Genomic DNA, 17,470 nt, shown 5'->3' on the forward strand with positions numbered 1-17,470 from the left:
TCGGATGAGAACCCAACAGATCCCCTCACGAAGGGACTGTGTAGGGTTAACCATTTACAGCATGCGAGGCGCATTGGGCTGAAGGATGATATTAGTTTTAGTAATTAGATAGCTTTCGAAACTTGTAATAGTTGAAATGTAATTGACATTTGATGTTTAAATAAAAGGTGTTTTTATTTACTAGTATGGTACTGTCTTGTGTCAATCATTTACTATTGTTTCATTTTGCATGTTTTGACTTCCAGAATAATTATATTATTCAAACTATCCACATTCGATCATACTTTGGAAGTAGGTATTGAAATAAGACTATCATGAATTGGGTTTGTAGATTTGTCTGAATTGTATTAGACATAGAAATTATTGTTGCAACATTCATGAGTGCTCATAAGTTCTGAGTATTGGATTCAACCCACACTCACTTCTATCACTTCATGGAATTTATCTCGAGTGATCGTGAGACGGTAATATCATATAAGTCTTCAAACCAAGAGATATGAGTTGTTGACTATGAGTTGGTTGTACATTGATAGTACGAAAACGCATCAATAACTTGATGTTATAAAACGTGCTGTTGTGTACAATTTGATGATTAGTTAGTACAAGCATATGAGTCGAAGTTTATCTGTTCCTTTTAGTCCTTGGAGGATTAAAAGCGATATCTTGGGCCCCTCGATGATTTTTTTTGACTTATGTGTCGGGCCCGGTCAAAACTGAATTGATGTATTCGATTAAGTTCTATGTCAAACAAATCGGAAATCAGGAAACAAACTGTTGGACAATAAGTACGACGTTGTTCCATGTATTTGTCCGACTGATATCTTGAGAATAGAGGATTATATGATCACTTATCTAAAATGGCACAAATTAGTTCCACGAGACTTTTAAGAGCTACGATTGTTGGTCGGATCCTGAAGTCGTACTTGCAACTATAGTTATTAGACTTATACAAGTGGGAGACTGTTGGATAAGGTGTCTAAGTCCATAACTATATTTGGTATGTACTTGACCCGATTTAGCATGGTCCATTTGAGTTGCATGGCATCGGAACAATTTGGATAAACTTTTGTGAGAAGAGGATATTTATGATTTATTAATATATTATAAGTTCTAATATATTAATATGAAATCATATTATTTAATTAGTATTGATCAAGAATTAGTTTGGAATTAATTTTGTGATCAAAAGAGACTAATTAAATAAATGTGGATTGATTTGGTAAATCGTTCATTCTTATATAGTGGGCTTATGATCCATAGTTCTTCATGTTGGGCTGAACCCGTGTGGTGACCCATGGATACTCCATGGAGGTTAAAACCCATGGATCATGAGGAATGTGGAAGGAATGAGTTACATGGTGTAACCCTAATGTGCACACTATATAAAGAAGCCTCATACTAGAAAAATCGGCGCTTAAGATACACAAGTGAGGGCTAGCCGATGTTGGTGCAATATAATCTTCTCTCAAGTTATTCCAATTGTTGGTGGTGTTGTGTGAAGCACTTGAGGCATCACATTTGGGGTGCTAGGCTCACAAAGTCTTAAGGAATCAAAGCTACAAGAAAGGTATGTCATTATACTAGATTTTTTGTATTACATATACCCCATGATATGCTAGTTAGGATGAAACCTTGGAAAAAATGAAAGTTTGCATGTATAATAGAGAAAACATAGATACAAGGTTTCTAGGGTTTCATGCGCACCATAGGAGTGTTAGAATGCTCAAAACCCAACAGATTTCACAGTAGGGGTTGCACGGGAAAGTTAGGGGTTGTACGATAGTAGAAAAAATAAAAATTTTAAAAATTTTCGAAAAATTTTCCACTGCGGCCGAAAAAGTCAGGGGTTGCCGGTGCCACCGGTGACCCCCCCCTAAATCCGCCCCTGGTGAGAAGGAGATGAATGAACCCTAAATCGCCAAGAAACAAAGGTATAGTAGGAAGTCTTGGAACCGGAGTCATTCAAGGAAAAATCGAACCACAAAGGATAAAGAAATCAAGAGTAACTTGAGAAATGTTTACGTTATTCGGTTGGAAAAATCAACCCACGATTGTGTAGCATGTAGTATTGCAATCGAGGTTTTTCAATTAGGGTAAAGAAATCGAAAACCAGATGTGAACAAAGCCGCATAAAAATCGACTTCTTCAGCAGTTCGAGGGTTGTACAGTTGACTTCCGTCTTTCTTCGTTCAACGCAATTGTATGTGTGCCTGTGTGTAAACACGTGAGTTGTTAGATCGAAGAAGCAGCAAAATTTGGGGGGACGAAGTGTAGGAAGAAGGTGAAGGGGAATTGGGAAGAAATTATTTAACCTGGAAGAAGGATTGACAACCTCACAATTCTATTAGGGCTCTTTGGTAGAGGATTTTAGAAGGAGAAAAAGGAGACGCATAAGGCGGGGGCGTTTAATTTTTTTGGGATTTCATTTCCCCCCATCGGCTATTAAAAAAACGGAGAACGCGCCTTCCCAAAAAAAAATATAAAATGACACCTTTACACGACACACTTTTTATGACAGGTGTCCTCCGTGTTTTTTTTTGTTGGACACTAATTTTAGGGAACGCAAAAATGCGTGTCCTCTATCCTTCAAATTTTAGAAAATTGTCATTATTTTTAGGACGTGCAAAAAATACGTATCGTAAATCAGTGCGTGTCATTGTTTGCGTGTCATTAAAGGGATGTTTTCTAGTAGTGTTAGCATTAACTTGAGGTCTACTCTTAGACTTAACGTTAATTTTTGCACTTGACTTGGACCTACTTGAAGATTCATTTTTTGTTGACTCTCTAGGAAACGGAGCATCACTGTTTCTACTTGTGTGACTCTGAAAATGTTCAACTGGCTCTCCATGTGGAATTATATTACCATCATCAAGCAACATCATTAGCTTTGCCTCATCATTACCATATTCATCAACATCAACAGTAGGGTCATCGTGAACAACAACCTTACCTTTTGACCTTTAATCAACCCCATCTGTATAGTCATTGTAAGAAGGAATATGGTTGGTTGTCATGGGTAATAAATTACAAATTTGGTTACTTCCAGCACCAGAAGACCCATTTCCACCAGAACGATTTTCCCCAGGTTAGTACCACTTTCCATAACATTATTAACAACAAACAATTGTATTGTGTTGGGAGGCATATTACTAGCAAAACTAAGAAAATATCTAACATTATTATTGTCAAGAATCTGCATAACAATATTTGATCCATGACATTGAAAAAATAGACGAATTTGATTAGTGTGTAACCTGGACTTGGAAGAAACCAACATAAATAACCCATCTAAGTTGATATCATTGCTTATATCTACACCAAAGCATGTGTATCTGGAGCAATATACTACATACATTCGTCGATACGTTGTCATTGCCCTCTATTAGAAACTGGCACTCGAAAAAATGTCGTATACATACTTTTCCGGAATGTATATGGAAAGTATCAAACACACATATATATTGAACACACAAATATATTTCAATATGGAACAAAACCATACAAATACCCTAATTCTAGCTCTTCGGAACATCACCCCAAAATGTACGACCATTCCGTACGGTAGTTCGAACTACACTTTATCAGTCCGAAATGTACGTGGTGTCAGATTCCGGACCAAAATTCCCACCAACCAGCACCAACTCCGGAACAACATCATAAATACTCCAGAATATTAGATAGGATAGTGTAAATACTTGTCGAGGTTGGCTTGATCTTGCCATTCTTTATGTCTTGCAAGTACTTGGGGCAGCTTCTCTTCCAATGCCCATTGTCATGGCAGTAAAAGCAAGTAGCCTCTTCGAATCAGAGGCGGGAGGAGAATCAGAACTGGCTTTGCCTTTAAGGTCATTGCTGGATGACCCAGCTTGAGACTTTCCCTTCCAATTCTGCTTAGGAGGAGTTGTCCTCTTCTTCCCCTTCCCTTTCCCTATGGCCAAGACGGGAGCAGCAGCAGCAACAACAGGAGTGGAGGCAATACTCTTTCCTTTCATTCCACACTCGGTGGTTCTCAACAAGCTTTGGATCTGGCTCAATGTGGTCTCCTCTTTGTTCAAATGATAGGTCATTATGAACTGATCATAACAGCTAGGTAATGAGTGCAAGACTATTTCAATAGCCAATTCCTCATTAAAGTTCACATTGAGTTTCAACAGACGATCCACATAACGTTGCATGCGTTGCAAGTGGGTCATGACGAACTCTCCGTCCTTCATCTTGTTGGTTATGAGTGACTTGACTATCTCGTACCTTTCTTGACGAGCTCGTTAATGGTACTTCTCCATCAAGTCCTTGCACATCTCATATGGCCAATAGTCCTCATAGAACCTTTGTAGCTCAAGAGTCATAGTAGCCACCATGAGGCATGCCACTTTGGTAGCATCATTGCAGTGTCTCCAATACTCAGCTAGTTCTTTAGGAGTAGCGGTGATTTCATCAATCTCTTTCTGCTCTTTCTCGAGAACATATTTCTTGTCCTCGAATCGCAAAGCCATCTTGATGTTACGGATCCAATCATTTTAATTGGAGCCATCGAAAGTGACTTTCGAGCAGATGCTCAAGAGAGAGAAGTGGTTGGAGGAGTTTTTGTTGTTGGAGGAGGAACCAGAAGCATTGTTTGAAGTTGACATCTGAAAAGGAAAAAGGACAAGTTTTGATTAGATAAGAAAATCCTCAATATAACACCCAAATGAAATACTAAGGCTAGGATCCAACTAAATAATTCACAATTCAGAAGAGGGATGTTGTAATCTAATTGCAAATTATTTAAAGGTAGGTAAATGACGATTTACCAATTTCACCACGAAAAAAACGAAATTTAAATGAATTAGGTTTTAAATGAAATTCCTAGATCTTTTGAGATTCACTGAACTATTCAATGGCATGTTTAATCTCGATTATGCCCTTTCCATTTGTGACTGGGATACCGAGGTTCACAAACAATATGTGAATAACCATGCAAATTTGTTTGGTACTCTCGATGTCATTTATCACCTAATTAATGTGTCGGTTAACCACACACACACTCCATTAATCAATGATAATTTACGAGACACCCATTTCCACCCTTTATTAGTTCATATTAGTGTGCCGGTTAACCACACACGCTCCACTAACGACTTTTATAAAGTGCAATGTGCAATTTCATGGATTAGCATCAAATTCACATTTTCCTAAAGTAACTAAGATTGGGAATTTAATAAAAAAACATTAGTTACTTTATTTATTCCATTATAGTTATTAATGAGAATTAAGTGTCCTATCAAACCCGTTCGGCTAACGACCCTCCACCAATTAAGGAAGCGGTAGGTGAGAGTGGACACCCATTCAACCGTCATTTTATAGGCAGTTTCCTTATATCCCACTTATAGATCGGCTTCGTGAATGAGGTGTACTAGTGGTTCGACTAACTTGTCTTATACGTATAGTAAATATTTAAACCTTTAATATTACATATAGTATAAGGGTGCATTTAAAACATTTCAAAATACTAGGGTTTTAAATCAATTTAAAATTTCAAAAATTAAACAAATTTAATTTCAATTTTAAAATTTAAAAACTTTGATTTAATAATTATCTATTAATTAAACCTTTAACTAATTTATTAAATCAAATAAGGATTATCCATTAAATTAAACAAATTAATTTAACCTAATCCCTTACCCCCTAGATTTCAAAATTTTGGGAGGGATATACCAAAATCTTTAATTATCCAATTAAACAATTAACAAGATAATTACCAAATATAACAACCCACCCAAAACCCTAATTTCGAAATCCATGACTTGGGGTGGAAGGCAAGGCTTTCAACCTTGCCTAATTTTCGAAAACCTTAGGGTTAGGAAAGCCTAGATCTCGAAAATATGGAGGCCAAAGGAAAGGATTTATAAACCCCTAGCAATTTTTGAAAAACAGGGTTATGAAACTCTAATTGCGAAAAATCCAAGGCCTATGGTTTAATTTCCATAAACCCTAATTTTGTCAAATTCAATCAATTGAATCAAATATAACTGAAAACAAAAACCAATTGCTCTGATACCACAGATGGGTTTTATACATAGCAAACAATCATATGTGTGGATGCAACCCTAATTGTTGGATCTATGTTTTCTCTATTAGACATACAAGCATTGAACACAAAACTAGAAACCCTATGATGCATGTACAATTTTCAAAATTAACATAAAACTAGGGTTTAAATACATACCTTTATTGTTATGTAGTAATAGCAATAGAATCCTTTGAAGATCTTGACTTTGAGAACAAGTGCCACAAATGTAACACCTCTAATGGCTCACAAACACACCAAAGCAAGAGGATGATTATGAGAGATAGGAGAGAGGAGGGAGTTGCTCAAAATTTAGGCTCTTCTAGGGTTTCTTAGGATGGCCGAAATCTAAAGGGGTGATGCTCCTTTTGTAGTCAAGGTTGCTTAGTCCCAAAGGGTTTGAAGTTGGAAACCCTAATTTCCAGCTTAAGGCCTAAACAACCCATGGATCTCCCTTCTTTAGGCCATGGACGAAAATCCTTAGGGCCTCCCTAAGATTTTCGGCCAACCCTTCTTAGGGCGATCCAAGAGCCCAAACCGCAACAATTAATTAATTGTAAAACACCCGCTGAACTTTTAATTAATTCCTTTAATCCCAAAATTAATTCCAAATTAATTTTTGATTAAATATTAATTAAACAACATGATTTCTAATTAATATATTATTTTCATAACATATTAATAAATCATTTTATATACTAATTTATTATTCCAAATAATAAATTCAACCTCTTCCTCAATTAATCATCCTATCTAGTTACTAGTGTGAAGGCAACCCAAAAGGACTATGTTACTATCAATTCAAGTACATACCAAATATAGTTATAGGTTTAGACACCTAATTCAACAAAAATTTCCTTATTTTTTAGTATACCGCGAAGCCCTGTGACCCCTGAGTGTTCGACATGTAGTAGCCTTTGAGTAGAAGCTCTGCCAATACAATTTCTGGACTTTTGTCTAGGGAATCTCTGTAAGTTAAATTACACTCTATATTATTTTAGTGTAATTTATATTTAAATTCATAGTTGTTGTTATGAATTTAAAAATAAGACTTATCAGTAAATCTAACATCATATTATTGATAGATCTATTTACGGGGATGATGTCTAGGTTGGATTTATTGAGGTGTTTAAAGTAGGATTTTCAAACGGTATACTCTGTATACCAAACTGACCCTACCTCCGATATGATCTTACTTGGTTGTCCATTTTTAACTATAGATTAGTAGACATTAGGATTATTGAGGAATCTATATTATCATTAGTCATAAGTAATATCAGACTAAGACTTAGTGACAATTAGGGGGTGTTTGGATAAGGAAAAAAGAGGGTGTTTATTGCTTATTGCTTATTCCCACCACAATAAGCTAAGTTTAAGTGTTTGGATAAGAATCCTTAAAAATCAGCTTATTGTCGTAGGGATAAGCTAAATAAGCTGATTTTAATAAGTATCTCCTCTCCTTGCTTATTGCTTATTGCTTATTCCCACCGCAAATAAGCTAATAAGCTATAATCCAATTTATCCAAACACCCCCTTATACTAGGTCACATAAAAGGAAAAGCTAAGTGCTAAAGCGAAGCGTTGTCCGATTTCCAAATCATAACTTTAACAAGTGAGTGCATGGTTACTTTCAAACTTACACATAAATACAAGTATCATATATGCTTAAATGCTATGTGCGTTGTTTTTGCTATGTTTAATATATTCGTACTACATGATATGATCGTTACTTTATCTAATCGTATGTTATACTTAATAATATGACTGGGTAGTAATGGGTTGTGTAAAATAATAAATGAGAGGTTGTGATAGGGCTATGTAAGATAATGACAGTGATATGTTACTGAGTGTTGTGCGAAAATATCAGTCGTGACTTGTTGTGTTTATTCAAAAGTACTATTGTATTGTCATGTCTGTCCAAAGTACCATTGTACTTGTTGTGTCTACACCAAAAGTACTATCGTACTGCCGTGTTTACCCAAAGTACTACTACTGGACTACCGTGCGGTGTACAAGGTATTGTCATACTGTTGTACCTAATTACTCAAGGAAATATAGATGACTGCTGTTAAATATCCTTTAGAAAAGATCTCTTGAGATTTAAGATTAGGAAGTGAGAAAAACGAGAATAAGGTACCCGAGTTATTTAAATGTTGAATATTATATAATTAAAGATTATAATATTGTGGGTTGAAAACCATATGTGCTCACCAGGTTTCGCAACATAACTCACTCAGTTTCTATATATCACACGTAGCGATACGAATATACTAATAGATAATGTAATTATCTGCTGAGAGATTTAAGGTGTTCGTAGATTGCTAAAATATTGATGTAAGACATGTTTATGTTTACGTTCTTGTATTAGTTATGACATCTCAGACTTTTAAAATATAAAATTTTGTCTGAAATGTCTTGATTTTGATATTATATTATGTCAATGATATTTTTGGACCAATTCCACAATAATAAATGTTTTAAATAAACATAAACTAAAAAGTTTTAAAAAAAACCATAAAAATAAAGATGTCACAACTACTATGACAATCTTTATTTTCACAATGGAAAAAAATCAAATTAACTCGTATTACTTTGAATAAAAGAATGTTAAGATTAAAACAAACTTCATATATTACTCAAATAAATAGTTGGAAAATAAAATATGATTTGTTGAATTCATAAATAAAGTGATAAGTTTGAATGTAATCACATGTATTGAAAGTTTCGCAATTGAAAGTTTCGCAAATGAAATTTGCGAGTTTGCAATGACATCTTCAAAATGGTCATTTTTGGCTTTTGCAGAAGAAATCAAGTTCCAAATGTCAACTGTGAGTGGTATTTTATTTTATTTTTTATTTTTTTTATTTTTCTTTTACAAAATGCTTAATTGCATATAACACTATAATTTGTGGATAATCTCATCGATTTCACGCCGCAAAATTGATAGTTGTTTTAACGATTTGGTTAACTTTTGTCTATTTCTTAAAACAAAAATCGACATAAAAACGGTCATTCCTTTAGTTATGCCGGTTATTGATCAAAATAGGATTTTTTTTTTTGCTAAACAAAATTTTATATTCAAAAAGCATTATTTAAAAACCTATTTAAATATTTACTAAACTAGTATTATTTTAAAATTAAAGATAATAATTTTTTTTCATACATAACAATTTATAAATTAAAATATTATTTTATATAATTTTATAAAACATAAATTATTATGTATAAAAATATATATATAATGCTATTTGAAATGTAAAAAAAAAAGTATTATTTCTTCTCTATCGAGGTCTTTGGTTTGATAAAAAAATAATAGTAATAAATAAATAAATAAGAAAGAAGTATTTCTAATGTGAGTTTGTGGTAATTTAGAGATATATATTTTCCATTGTGGTAATTTAGAGATATATATTTTCCATTTGTCACTTGTCATTTACTTTCATTTTTTATTTTCATATTAATTTTAGTTTCCATAAATGAAATAGACCATAATAACAATATTAATCTTAAATTTCAAATTTCAATTTCTAATAAATTAAGATTAAACATTAATATTTAACATTTTGTTATAATTAACATGTTTACTACACAAATAATACATAATTTTCACTAATATTATACCGCGTCTCACACCTAATATTTATACTAAAATATTTATACTAAAGGTTTTAATATCTAATGTTGCTTTTTACTTGAAGTTATGGTTTAGAGATATGATTGACATAAGAAATTAATAAATTACTATAAATAGATATCGAACCTTAACAATTTTTCATTCGATCATTAAATTGTGGTACTGAACAACAATGTTCGAAGTGTCACTTCTCTTTTACTTTCTTCCCTTTCTTTTCATCTTCTTCAAACTACTTCTTACCGATTCCGATGAAAACTCACAACCCAAATCATACCCGTTCATCGGCAATTATCTCTCCATCTACGCCAATAGCCACCGTCTTACACAGTGGACCTCCGACGCTATCCACAACTCCCCCAGCTTCACCTTCGTGGTCCGCCGTCCTTTCGGTCAAAAACGTGTGCTCACCGGAAACCCCGCAAACGTTCAGCATATCCTCAAGACTAAATTCTCAACATACCAAAAAGGTGATATTTTCCGGTCAACTCTCTTCGATCTGCTCGGAGATGGAATCTTTAACGTCGATGGTGACGAATGGAAGTTCCAGAGACAGCTTTCCAGCCATGAATTTAACACAAAGTCTCTTCGCCATTTCGTCGAACATGTGGTCGATGATGAACTTAACAATCGTTTAATCCCAATATTAACCACCGCTGCTGCTAATGATACTGTTCTTGATCTCCAAGACATTCTTCAAAGATTTGCGCTTGATAATATTTGCAGAATCGCCTTTGGGTATGATCCTGCTTACTTAACCCCGTCGCTGCCACAAGCTAAATTTGCAGTTGCTTTCGAAGACGCTGTTCGTATTAGCAGTGAGAGATTCCGTACGATTACGCCATTGTTTTGGAAGTTCAAAAGGTTTTTAAACATCGGATCGGAGAAACGACTTAAAGAAGCAGTTGCCGAGATTCGTCGGTTTACCACGAAAATATTGAACGAAAAGAAACAAGAACTCACGACCGAACCCGTTGATTTGTTATCACGATTTCTGAACTCGGGTCATTTGGATGAGAACCTTGTAACGGATATTGTAATCAGCTTCATACTCGCCGGAAGAGACACAACCTCGGCGGCTTTGACGTGGTTCTTCTGGTTACTTTACAAGAACCCGGCGATCGAAAGTGAAGTTGTGAAAGAAGTCAAAGAGAAATCAGATTCCCCCATTTACGATGAAGTGAAGGATATGGTTTACACTCATGCTAGTCTCTGTGAAAGCATGAGGCTCTACCCGCCGGTTCCGGTGGACTCGAAGCTGGCGAACGCCGACGACGTTTTGCCGGACGGGACCGTCGTGAAGAAAGGTATGATGGTGAGTTATCATCCGTATGCAATGGGAAGAATGGAAAGCATTTGGGGGGAAAATTGGATGGAATTCCGACCGGAGAGATGGTTGGAAAAGGATGATACGGCGGAGAAGATGAAGTTTAGGGCGAGGGATCCGTATGTATATCCAGTATTTCAGGCGGGTCCGAGGATTTGTCTGGGGAAGGATATGGCGTTTTTGCAGATGAAGCGAGTGGTGGCAGGCGTTTTACGGCAGTTTATGGTGGTTCCTGCGGTGGATGATGGTAGTGAGCCAGTTTTTGTGGCGGCTTTGACCTCCAAAATGAAAGGTGGGTTTCCGGTCAAGATTAAGGAACGAAAAGGATGATTAAAAAAGTAATTATGAAAGGGTTTGATGAGCTATCTACATATATGTACCTGTAAGTTCATTATTTTTATCAATTTCGTAATAAGCTAGAATTTATTAAAATACGTAGATATACTTTAATTCATTATTATTATGAATAAGAAAATGGATTTCTAAATAATAAAGTTTTGAAAACAAACTATCATGTAATCGGAAACATTATGTAGTTACATATTCTGATAAAAACAACGTATAATTTAGTTATAGAATGGTAACACGTATCAAATATCCATATTAATATGACCAACGCTATTGATAAACATGTACACCGTTCTTCTCAAAAGTCAATCCCAAAGTCCTATAAACTATAATAGATTTTTTTATTTTTTGATCAGTAATAGCATTGCATTCTGTGACATGAATTGTAAAATTTCCACCAATAAAAGTAAAATCCATTTGATAGTTAACCGAAACTCTATAGCGGCAAAATTGTCCAAAACAAAACAAAGAAGACACACAGCCTTACAAGTCACAAATATTGTAAACTAGTGAATCTGGTTTTTTCTTTACATGTTTGGTGGGTCACGAAAGTAGGACGCTATAATTGGTTAACTCTAAAAGTACGATGCTTAAAAATGAAATAAAGTAGAAGTAAATTTTGCAATCATTAACAGTTTATGTTTGGTGTGAACAAAATGCGAATACAATGGTACCATGGACAATACATTGATAGTTTATGTAAAAAAAATGGAAGCACGTTGCTATTATGGGTTATGAATTGCATCAGATCGTCTTTAGGCATGTTCCAGATCTCTTGCACCAGACATATAATAAATGAAATTGTTAGCATTAAAATCCCAACAAACAACTAAATCGAAATATAATAAAAAAAGAAGAAGCAATAACCTGATTCATATCCTGCACATTCTACGAAATAGTCGGATTTGACCGGTGAATCACAGCAGGATGCGTTTGAGTAACACCACCACTACTACCGTCGTCGCCACCATTAGCTCCTTCTACAGTGTGTATGTAACATTCACGATTTAGGGGTATGTTCCTTTTATACCCTATTTGTTAAATTCTTTTCATTTTGGTCCCTAAGTGAGTACGTTAGGTGCACTCTATGAATATGTTGAGCGTACTAGCTCGAATATTAGATGCGGAGGCACCCACGTACGCTGGACGCACGCTAAGCAGGGGCAAACCCTAATTTTTAGGGTTTGTGCCGTATTTAAGCAACTTATGTTGCCTTGGGTGCATATTATGTTCAGCCTCCACTCCTCAAAACCCTAAGATCGAAACTCTAATTGTCATTTGTGAGATTTGAGCTTGGAAGTGAGTTTTGGTGATTTGAAGGAAGAACACTTAGAGGTTGCTTTGGTGTGGCTTGAGCTTGTAGATCCAAATTTCTCTCATCATTTCCAGCTTCATTGAGGTATAAAGCTTTGAACTTGCTCATTGTTTGCTTAGATCTAGTCTTTATGAAGTTTTGGTCCCATTTTGGTCATATGTTGAGATCTAGTGGATTCTTTCCACTCTAGAACTTAGGAGTTGCTTCTTTTGATGTTTCTGAGGTCCTTAGTCCATAAAGTTAGCACCTTGATGGTTGTGGATCAACCATGCATTTGTTTAGGTCATTATGCCGAAAGTAGAGTGCTAAAAGTGAGGTTTGGGTCCTTTTGAGCCATGCGAAGGCTCCAAGTTCACGACTTTATGGATTAAGACGTTCTTTTGGACTTGGATCTGAAATTTGGATGTTGGAAGGCAAGTATTAAGCAGAAAAAGTGCTTATCAGGCGCGTACACTGGGCGTACTCAAGAGTACGATGCGCGTACGTGCCTGTGTCCGCGACATGCATGCAACCTAGTACGTTGGGCGTACGTCTGGTACGCGCAACATACCGGAAATGGATTGGGATTTTGCGACTTTGGGTCATTTTCGGACTAATGGAGTTTAGGCCTTGATGAGCCATCAACCCTTCTGACTTTAAGCCATTTATAGGCTTTGGGCCTTCTTGTGTTTGTGCCCATAATGAGTTTTGGGAATCTTTTAGAGCTTTGGGCCATATTGGGATTTTTGGTACTATTGGATTGGGCCTCAGATTTTAGGCTAAGTTAGGAAGGGGTAAAATGGTCTTTTACCATGAGTATTGGACAGTTGAACTGGGATCCCAGTTATGGGTTGTAACCATCTTACTGATTGGATATTATTTGATGGTGTTAGCGCGGGGATTTTTCCATATCAACAGTCTGAGTATTTATCTAAGAGGTTCAACAATTTGAGGTGAGTTTCCTCACTTTGCTTTGCGGGTCAAAGGCACCAATGCTGACCCATGATTTATTACGATTAGGATGCTAGTTGTCTGTGTGACTCTTGCATGTATGATATTTTATATGTATACCGGGTGGGGCACGATGCTAGATGGGGCCTGATGAATGTGATGAGGCGGGGCCTATCTCATATTTCTGACAGATCTGTTCCGAGTGGGGCACGTTATATGTTTGATATGTATGGTATGTGGTATTTTGGTGAACTCACTAAGTTTCGTGCTTACGGTTTTAAGTTTATGTTTCAGGTACTTCGGATCTGATCGCATCGCACACACCACATTGTTCCGTATTTTATTTGACTCTGATGTATTTGGGTGTTTTAGATATACTTTGATTCTATTATGGTTTTATGAACATGTTTTGAAAGATGGTTTTATTATTCTAAAATTTTAAATTTTTGGTCTTGATTTTTGTGACGTTACAAGTTGGTATCAGAGTCTTGGTTTGAGAGATTCAAGCACACTCTCGGGTGTGTCTGAACTCAAACTGAGGGTTTGGTGAATTTTTTTCAAAAGGAAATGTTTTATAAAATAGTTTTCTAATAAAAGAAAAGGGGTGTGGTGAATGCAATTGACCGAGATCAAGTAAGTTTTCCCAAAATACCCATACATGTTTTATGATATGCTTTGATTTGTGAATTTGTGAATCGCATGCTAGTTTAGGGCTAAGGATTTGTTAACGATTTGCATGAAAGAATTCTAGGAGAGATGCCTTTGTATGCCTATTGATGAGCTTGTAGACTTGAATGCGAGTACTGATCAATCAGAGATAGGATTACCTGTTTAGGTTATGCTTGTTTTGATTACTCGATGCTCGAATGCTGCATGTTTTGTGCTTTTAGGAGTTCCCATTAACTTCAGCTAACTAGTAAGCGAATATGCTAAGTTACATATTGTTGAGGCTAAATAATTTTAGAAGGTTAGGTTTTAACTCTATTGTGGAACTCTTGTTTGAGTCAAACCGTTGTAGTGTGATACCTTTCATTCGAAGAATTATCTGGTGTCGATGATATGAAATTGTATTCGTGAGCTAGTTAGAGGATGTTAGGGGGAGTTCCTTCCGCAGCTGATGGCGGGGAGTAGTGTGGTAGTTGCCCTAGGAAAACATAGGAAGAGATTTAATGTTGGGAGCCTTGTTTTGTTGAGGATTGTATGTATGGATAAGGAAGTGACTTGGAGAATTCGAAGCGATCCTTGAGGAAAGTACGGATAGATGTGGAACGCAATATGGGCCCGTACTACTGAAAGCAGTGGATCCATACTCGAGTCAAGGAAATCTACGATGATACCAGATGTGGGAGTTCATATCGTCAGAGATTACCCACAACATACTCGAGCAGACTCCTATGATCTTTGGTATGATCAAGGAGGGTATAATGGTGGTTTTAGAGGAGCGCTTGGGCTCATTCCGTTCTGAGATGGTAGCGATGACGAGAGCTCACACTTTGACTTTCCGTGAGTTTCGGGCATGTGGGACCCCGGAGTTCTCCAGGAAGAAGGACTCGATCGCGAGCAAACGTTGGTTAGCGGATGTCGCTAATGCCTTCCGCACTAGCAGTTGTCACGATGGGGCAAAGGTCAGACTTGATTCCTGTCTTCTGAAAGATAGAGCCCGGTACTGGTGGGAGGAGGTAGGACATGCCTTGGGAGGCAAGGCGATTGAGTCCATGACTTGGGAGGATTTTGTGACGAGATTTTGGGCCGAGTTCGCACCTGTGATTGAGGTCCAACAATTGGCGAGAGAGTTCCAGGACCTTCGCCAGACTACTGAGACGGTGGCTGAGATCACCGCTATGTTCTGCGAGAAGGCGTTGCTGGTTCTGCAGTATGTGGAGGATGAGGAAATGAAGAAGGCAAGGTAGCATGAGATGTTGAGGAGTGATATCCGGGAGTTTGTAAGCCGATCCAGTTGCAGGACACTGGATCGGCCAGGGAGAGAGAGAGAGATTGACTTGGAGATGGAGAGGAAGAGGAAACCGGATCAGGTTCAGGGCTTAGAAGGTTCGGGCAAGAGGCCCAAGGTTTTTGACTCGAGATCGTGAGACCAGAAGGTTCGGGCCGTTGTGGCAAGTGCGACAAGGTGCACGATGGGGCGTGCATGGTGGGTGGTTCCAGCCGCTTCAAGTGTGGCAAGACAGGTCATATTAGCAAGGATTGCACTGCTACTACCACCACCCAGACATCTGGCCTGATTTGCTTCTATTACAATCAGAAGGGCCATAAGATGGCCAATTACCCGAGTTTGGCAGCAACGGGACCAATGGTAGCACCTGCTCCAACGACTCTACAGATTACTGATGGCCGCCAGGGCAAGGCGGATGCGCATTTTGTGAGGAGCAGGGCTTTTCAGCTGACATCCGAGGAGGCTCGCGTAGCACCTGATGTGGTGATGGATATGTATCTTCTCTTTATCCCTTTATTTATGTTGATTTTCTGCTTATATTTGTGTGTTTTGTTTTAGGATCGTTCCTCTTGAACGATATCTCTGCCTTGGTATTGTTTGATTCGGGGGCTATCCGATCTTTTGTATCTCTTGCGCTCAGCAAGAGGTTTGTTGGTGCTCCGGAAGAGCTGGATTGCCCATTAGAGGTTGAGATTGCGAACGATCGATCTGTCTGGGTATCGAGGGTTCATCGGGGTTGTGTTCTAGAGATGTTCAACGAGCAGTATCCGATTGATTTGGTCCCTATTCCTATGCGCGGGAACAAGGTTATTGTAGGGATGGAATGGTTGAGCCCCAATGTTGCCTTGATTGATTGTGAGCATCAGATGGTACGCATTCGGACCCTAAGTGGGGGAGAATTAGTGGTTCGGGGAAAGGGTGCTCAGCGTGGGCCGATTCTATGTTCAGCCGCTAGGTTCAGACGCTATCTTCAGCGGGGTTGTTTCGAATATGTTGCCTATGTTATGGATACCCGGGAAAAGGGTAAGGCGACTGTGGATGATGTGACGGTTATTCGGGAATACCCGGATGTGTTCCTGGAGGACTTGCCTGGAGTGCCTCCGAAGAGGTAGGTGGAGTTTAGGATTGACTTGGTTCCTGGTGCGGCTCCGATAACCAAAGCATCGTATCAGTTAGCTCCTTTAGAGATGCAGGAGTTGTCTACACAACTGCATGAGCTGTTAGACAAGGGGTTCATTCAACCGAGCAGTTCGTCTTGGGGAACGCCGATCTTTCTTGTAAAAAAGAAGGATGGGTCGCATCGGATGTGTATTGACTACCAGGAGCTGAATAAGCTAACGGTGAAGAACCGTTATCCGCTTCCGAGGATTGATGATTTGTTTGACCAACTTCAGGTTGCATCTTGGTTATCCAAGATTGATCTACGTTCGGGTTATCATCAGATGAGGGTCAGAGAGGATGATACGCAGATGACAGCCTTCCAGACTCGTTATGGTCATTACGAGTTCGTGGTGATGCCCTTTGGGCTCACCAATGCTCCAGCTGTGTTCATGGACCTCATGAACTGCGTATGCAGGTATATGCTGGATCGGTTTTATGATTGTGTTTATCGATGATATCTTGGTCTGTTATAAGACCCATGAGCTGCATGAGGAGCATCTGAGGGAGATATTGGAGACCTTGAGGAAGGAGAGATTGTATGCGAAGTTCTCCAAGTGCGAGTTCTGGTTGCGCGAGGTGCAGTTTCTGATGGGGTTTGAGCATAACAATCATATGTGGGCATGCAACCCTAATTGCTTTGATCTATGTTTTCTCTAATTGAACATACAAGTATTGAACATCAAAAGGAAAACCCTAATTGCACTATTATAATTTCGAAAAACATACCCAGAGTTAGTAAACATACCTTTGATTGTTATGTT

General features: G+C 37.7%; 1 protein-coding gene across 5 annotated transcripts; it reads left to right on the top strand.

Moving 5' to 3' along the window:
* Positions 1–9,826: 9,826 nt before the first annotated feature.
* Positions 9,827–13,971, top strand: LOC145114443 (cytochrome P450 94A1-like). Of its 5 annotated transcripts, XR_013711008.1 has the most exons (3): positions 9,827–11,386; positions 12,279–12,365; positions 13,892–13,945. XR_013711008.1 is itself a non-coding variant. In XM_079050455.1 (1 exon), the coding sequence occupies exon 1, from the start codon at positions 9,853–9,855 to the stop codon at positions 11,332–11,334; it is 1,482 nt and encodes a 493-aa protein (XP_078906581.1). In that variant the 5' UTR covers positions 9,827–9,852; the 3' UTR covers positions 11,335–11,436. The 5 variants fall into 5 exon arrangements, 1 of the variants encoding a protein (XP_078906581.1); XR_013711010.1 differs by lacking the exon at positions 12,279–12,365 and having other exon boundaries at positions 13,892–13,971; XR_013711011.1 differs by lacking the exon at positions 13,892–13,945 and having other exon boundaries at positions 12,276–12,294.
* Positions 13,972–17,470: the final 3,499 nt, after the last annotated feature.

Source organism: Lactuca virosa, chromosome 5 (genome assembly GCF_052849685.1).
Source record: "Lactuca virosa cultivar CGN04683 chromosome 5, Lactuca_virosa_CGN04683_v6, whole genome shotgun sequence".
In the NCBI taxonomy this organism is placed as follows: domain Eukaryota; kingdom Viridiplantae; phylum Streptophyta; class Magnoliopsida; order Asterales; family Asteraceae; genus Lactuca; species Lactuca virosa.

What these genes read in the sequence shown, in the direction of transcription:
- LOC145114443 (XM_079050455.1), top strand. Translation starts at nt 9,853, where the DNA reads ATGTTCGAAGTGTCACTTCTCTTTTACTTTCTTCCCTTTCTTTTCATC.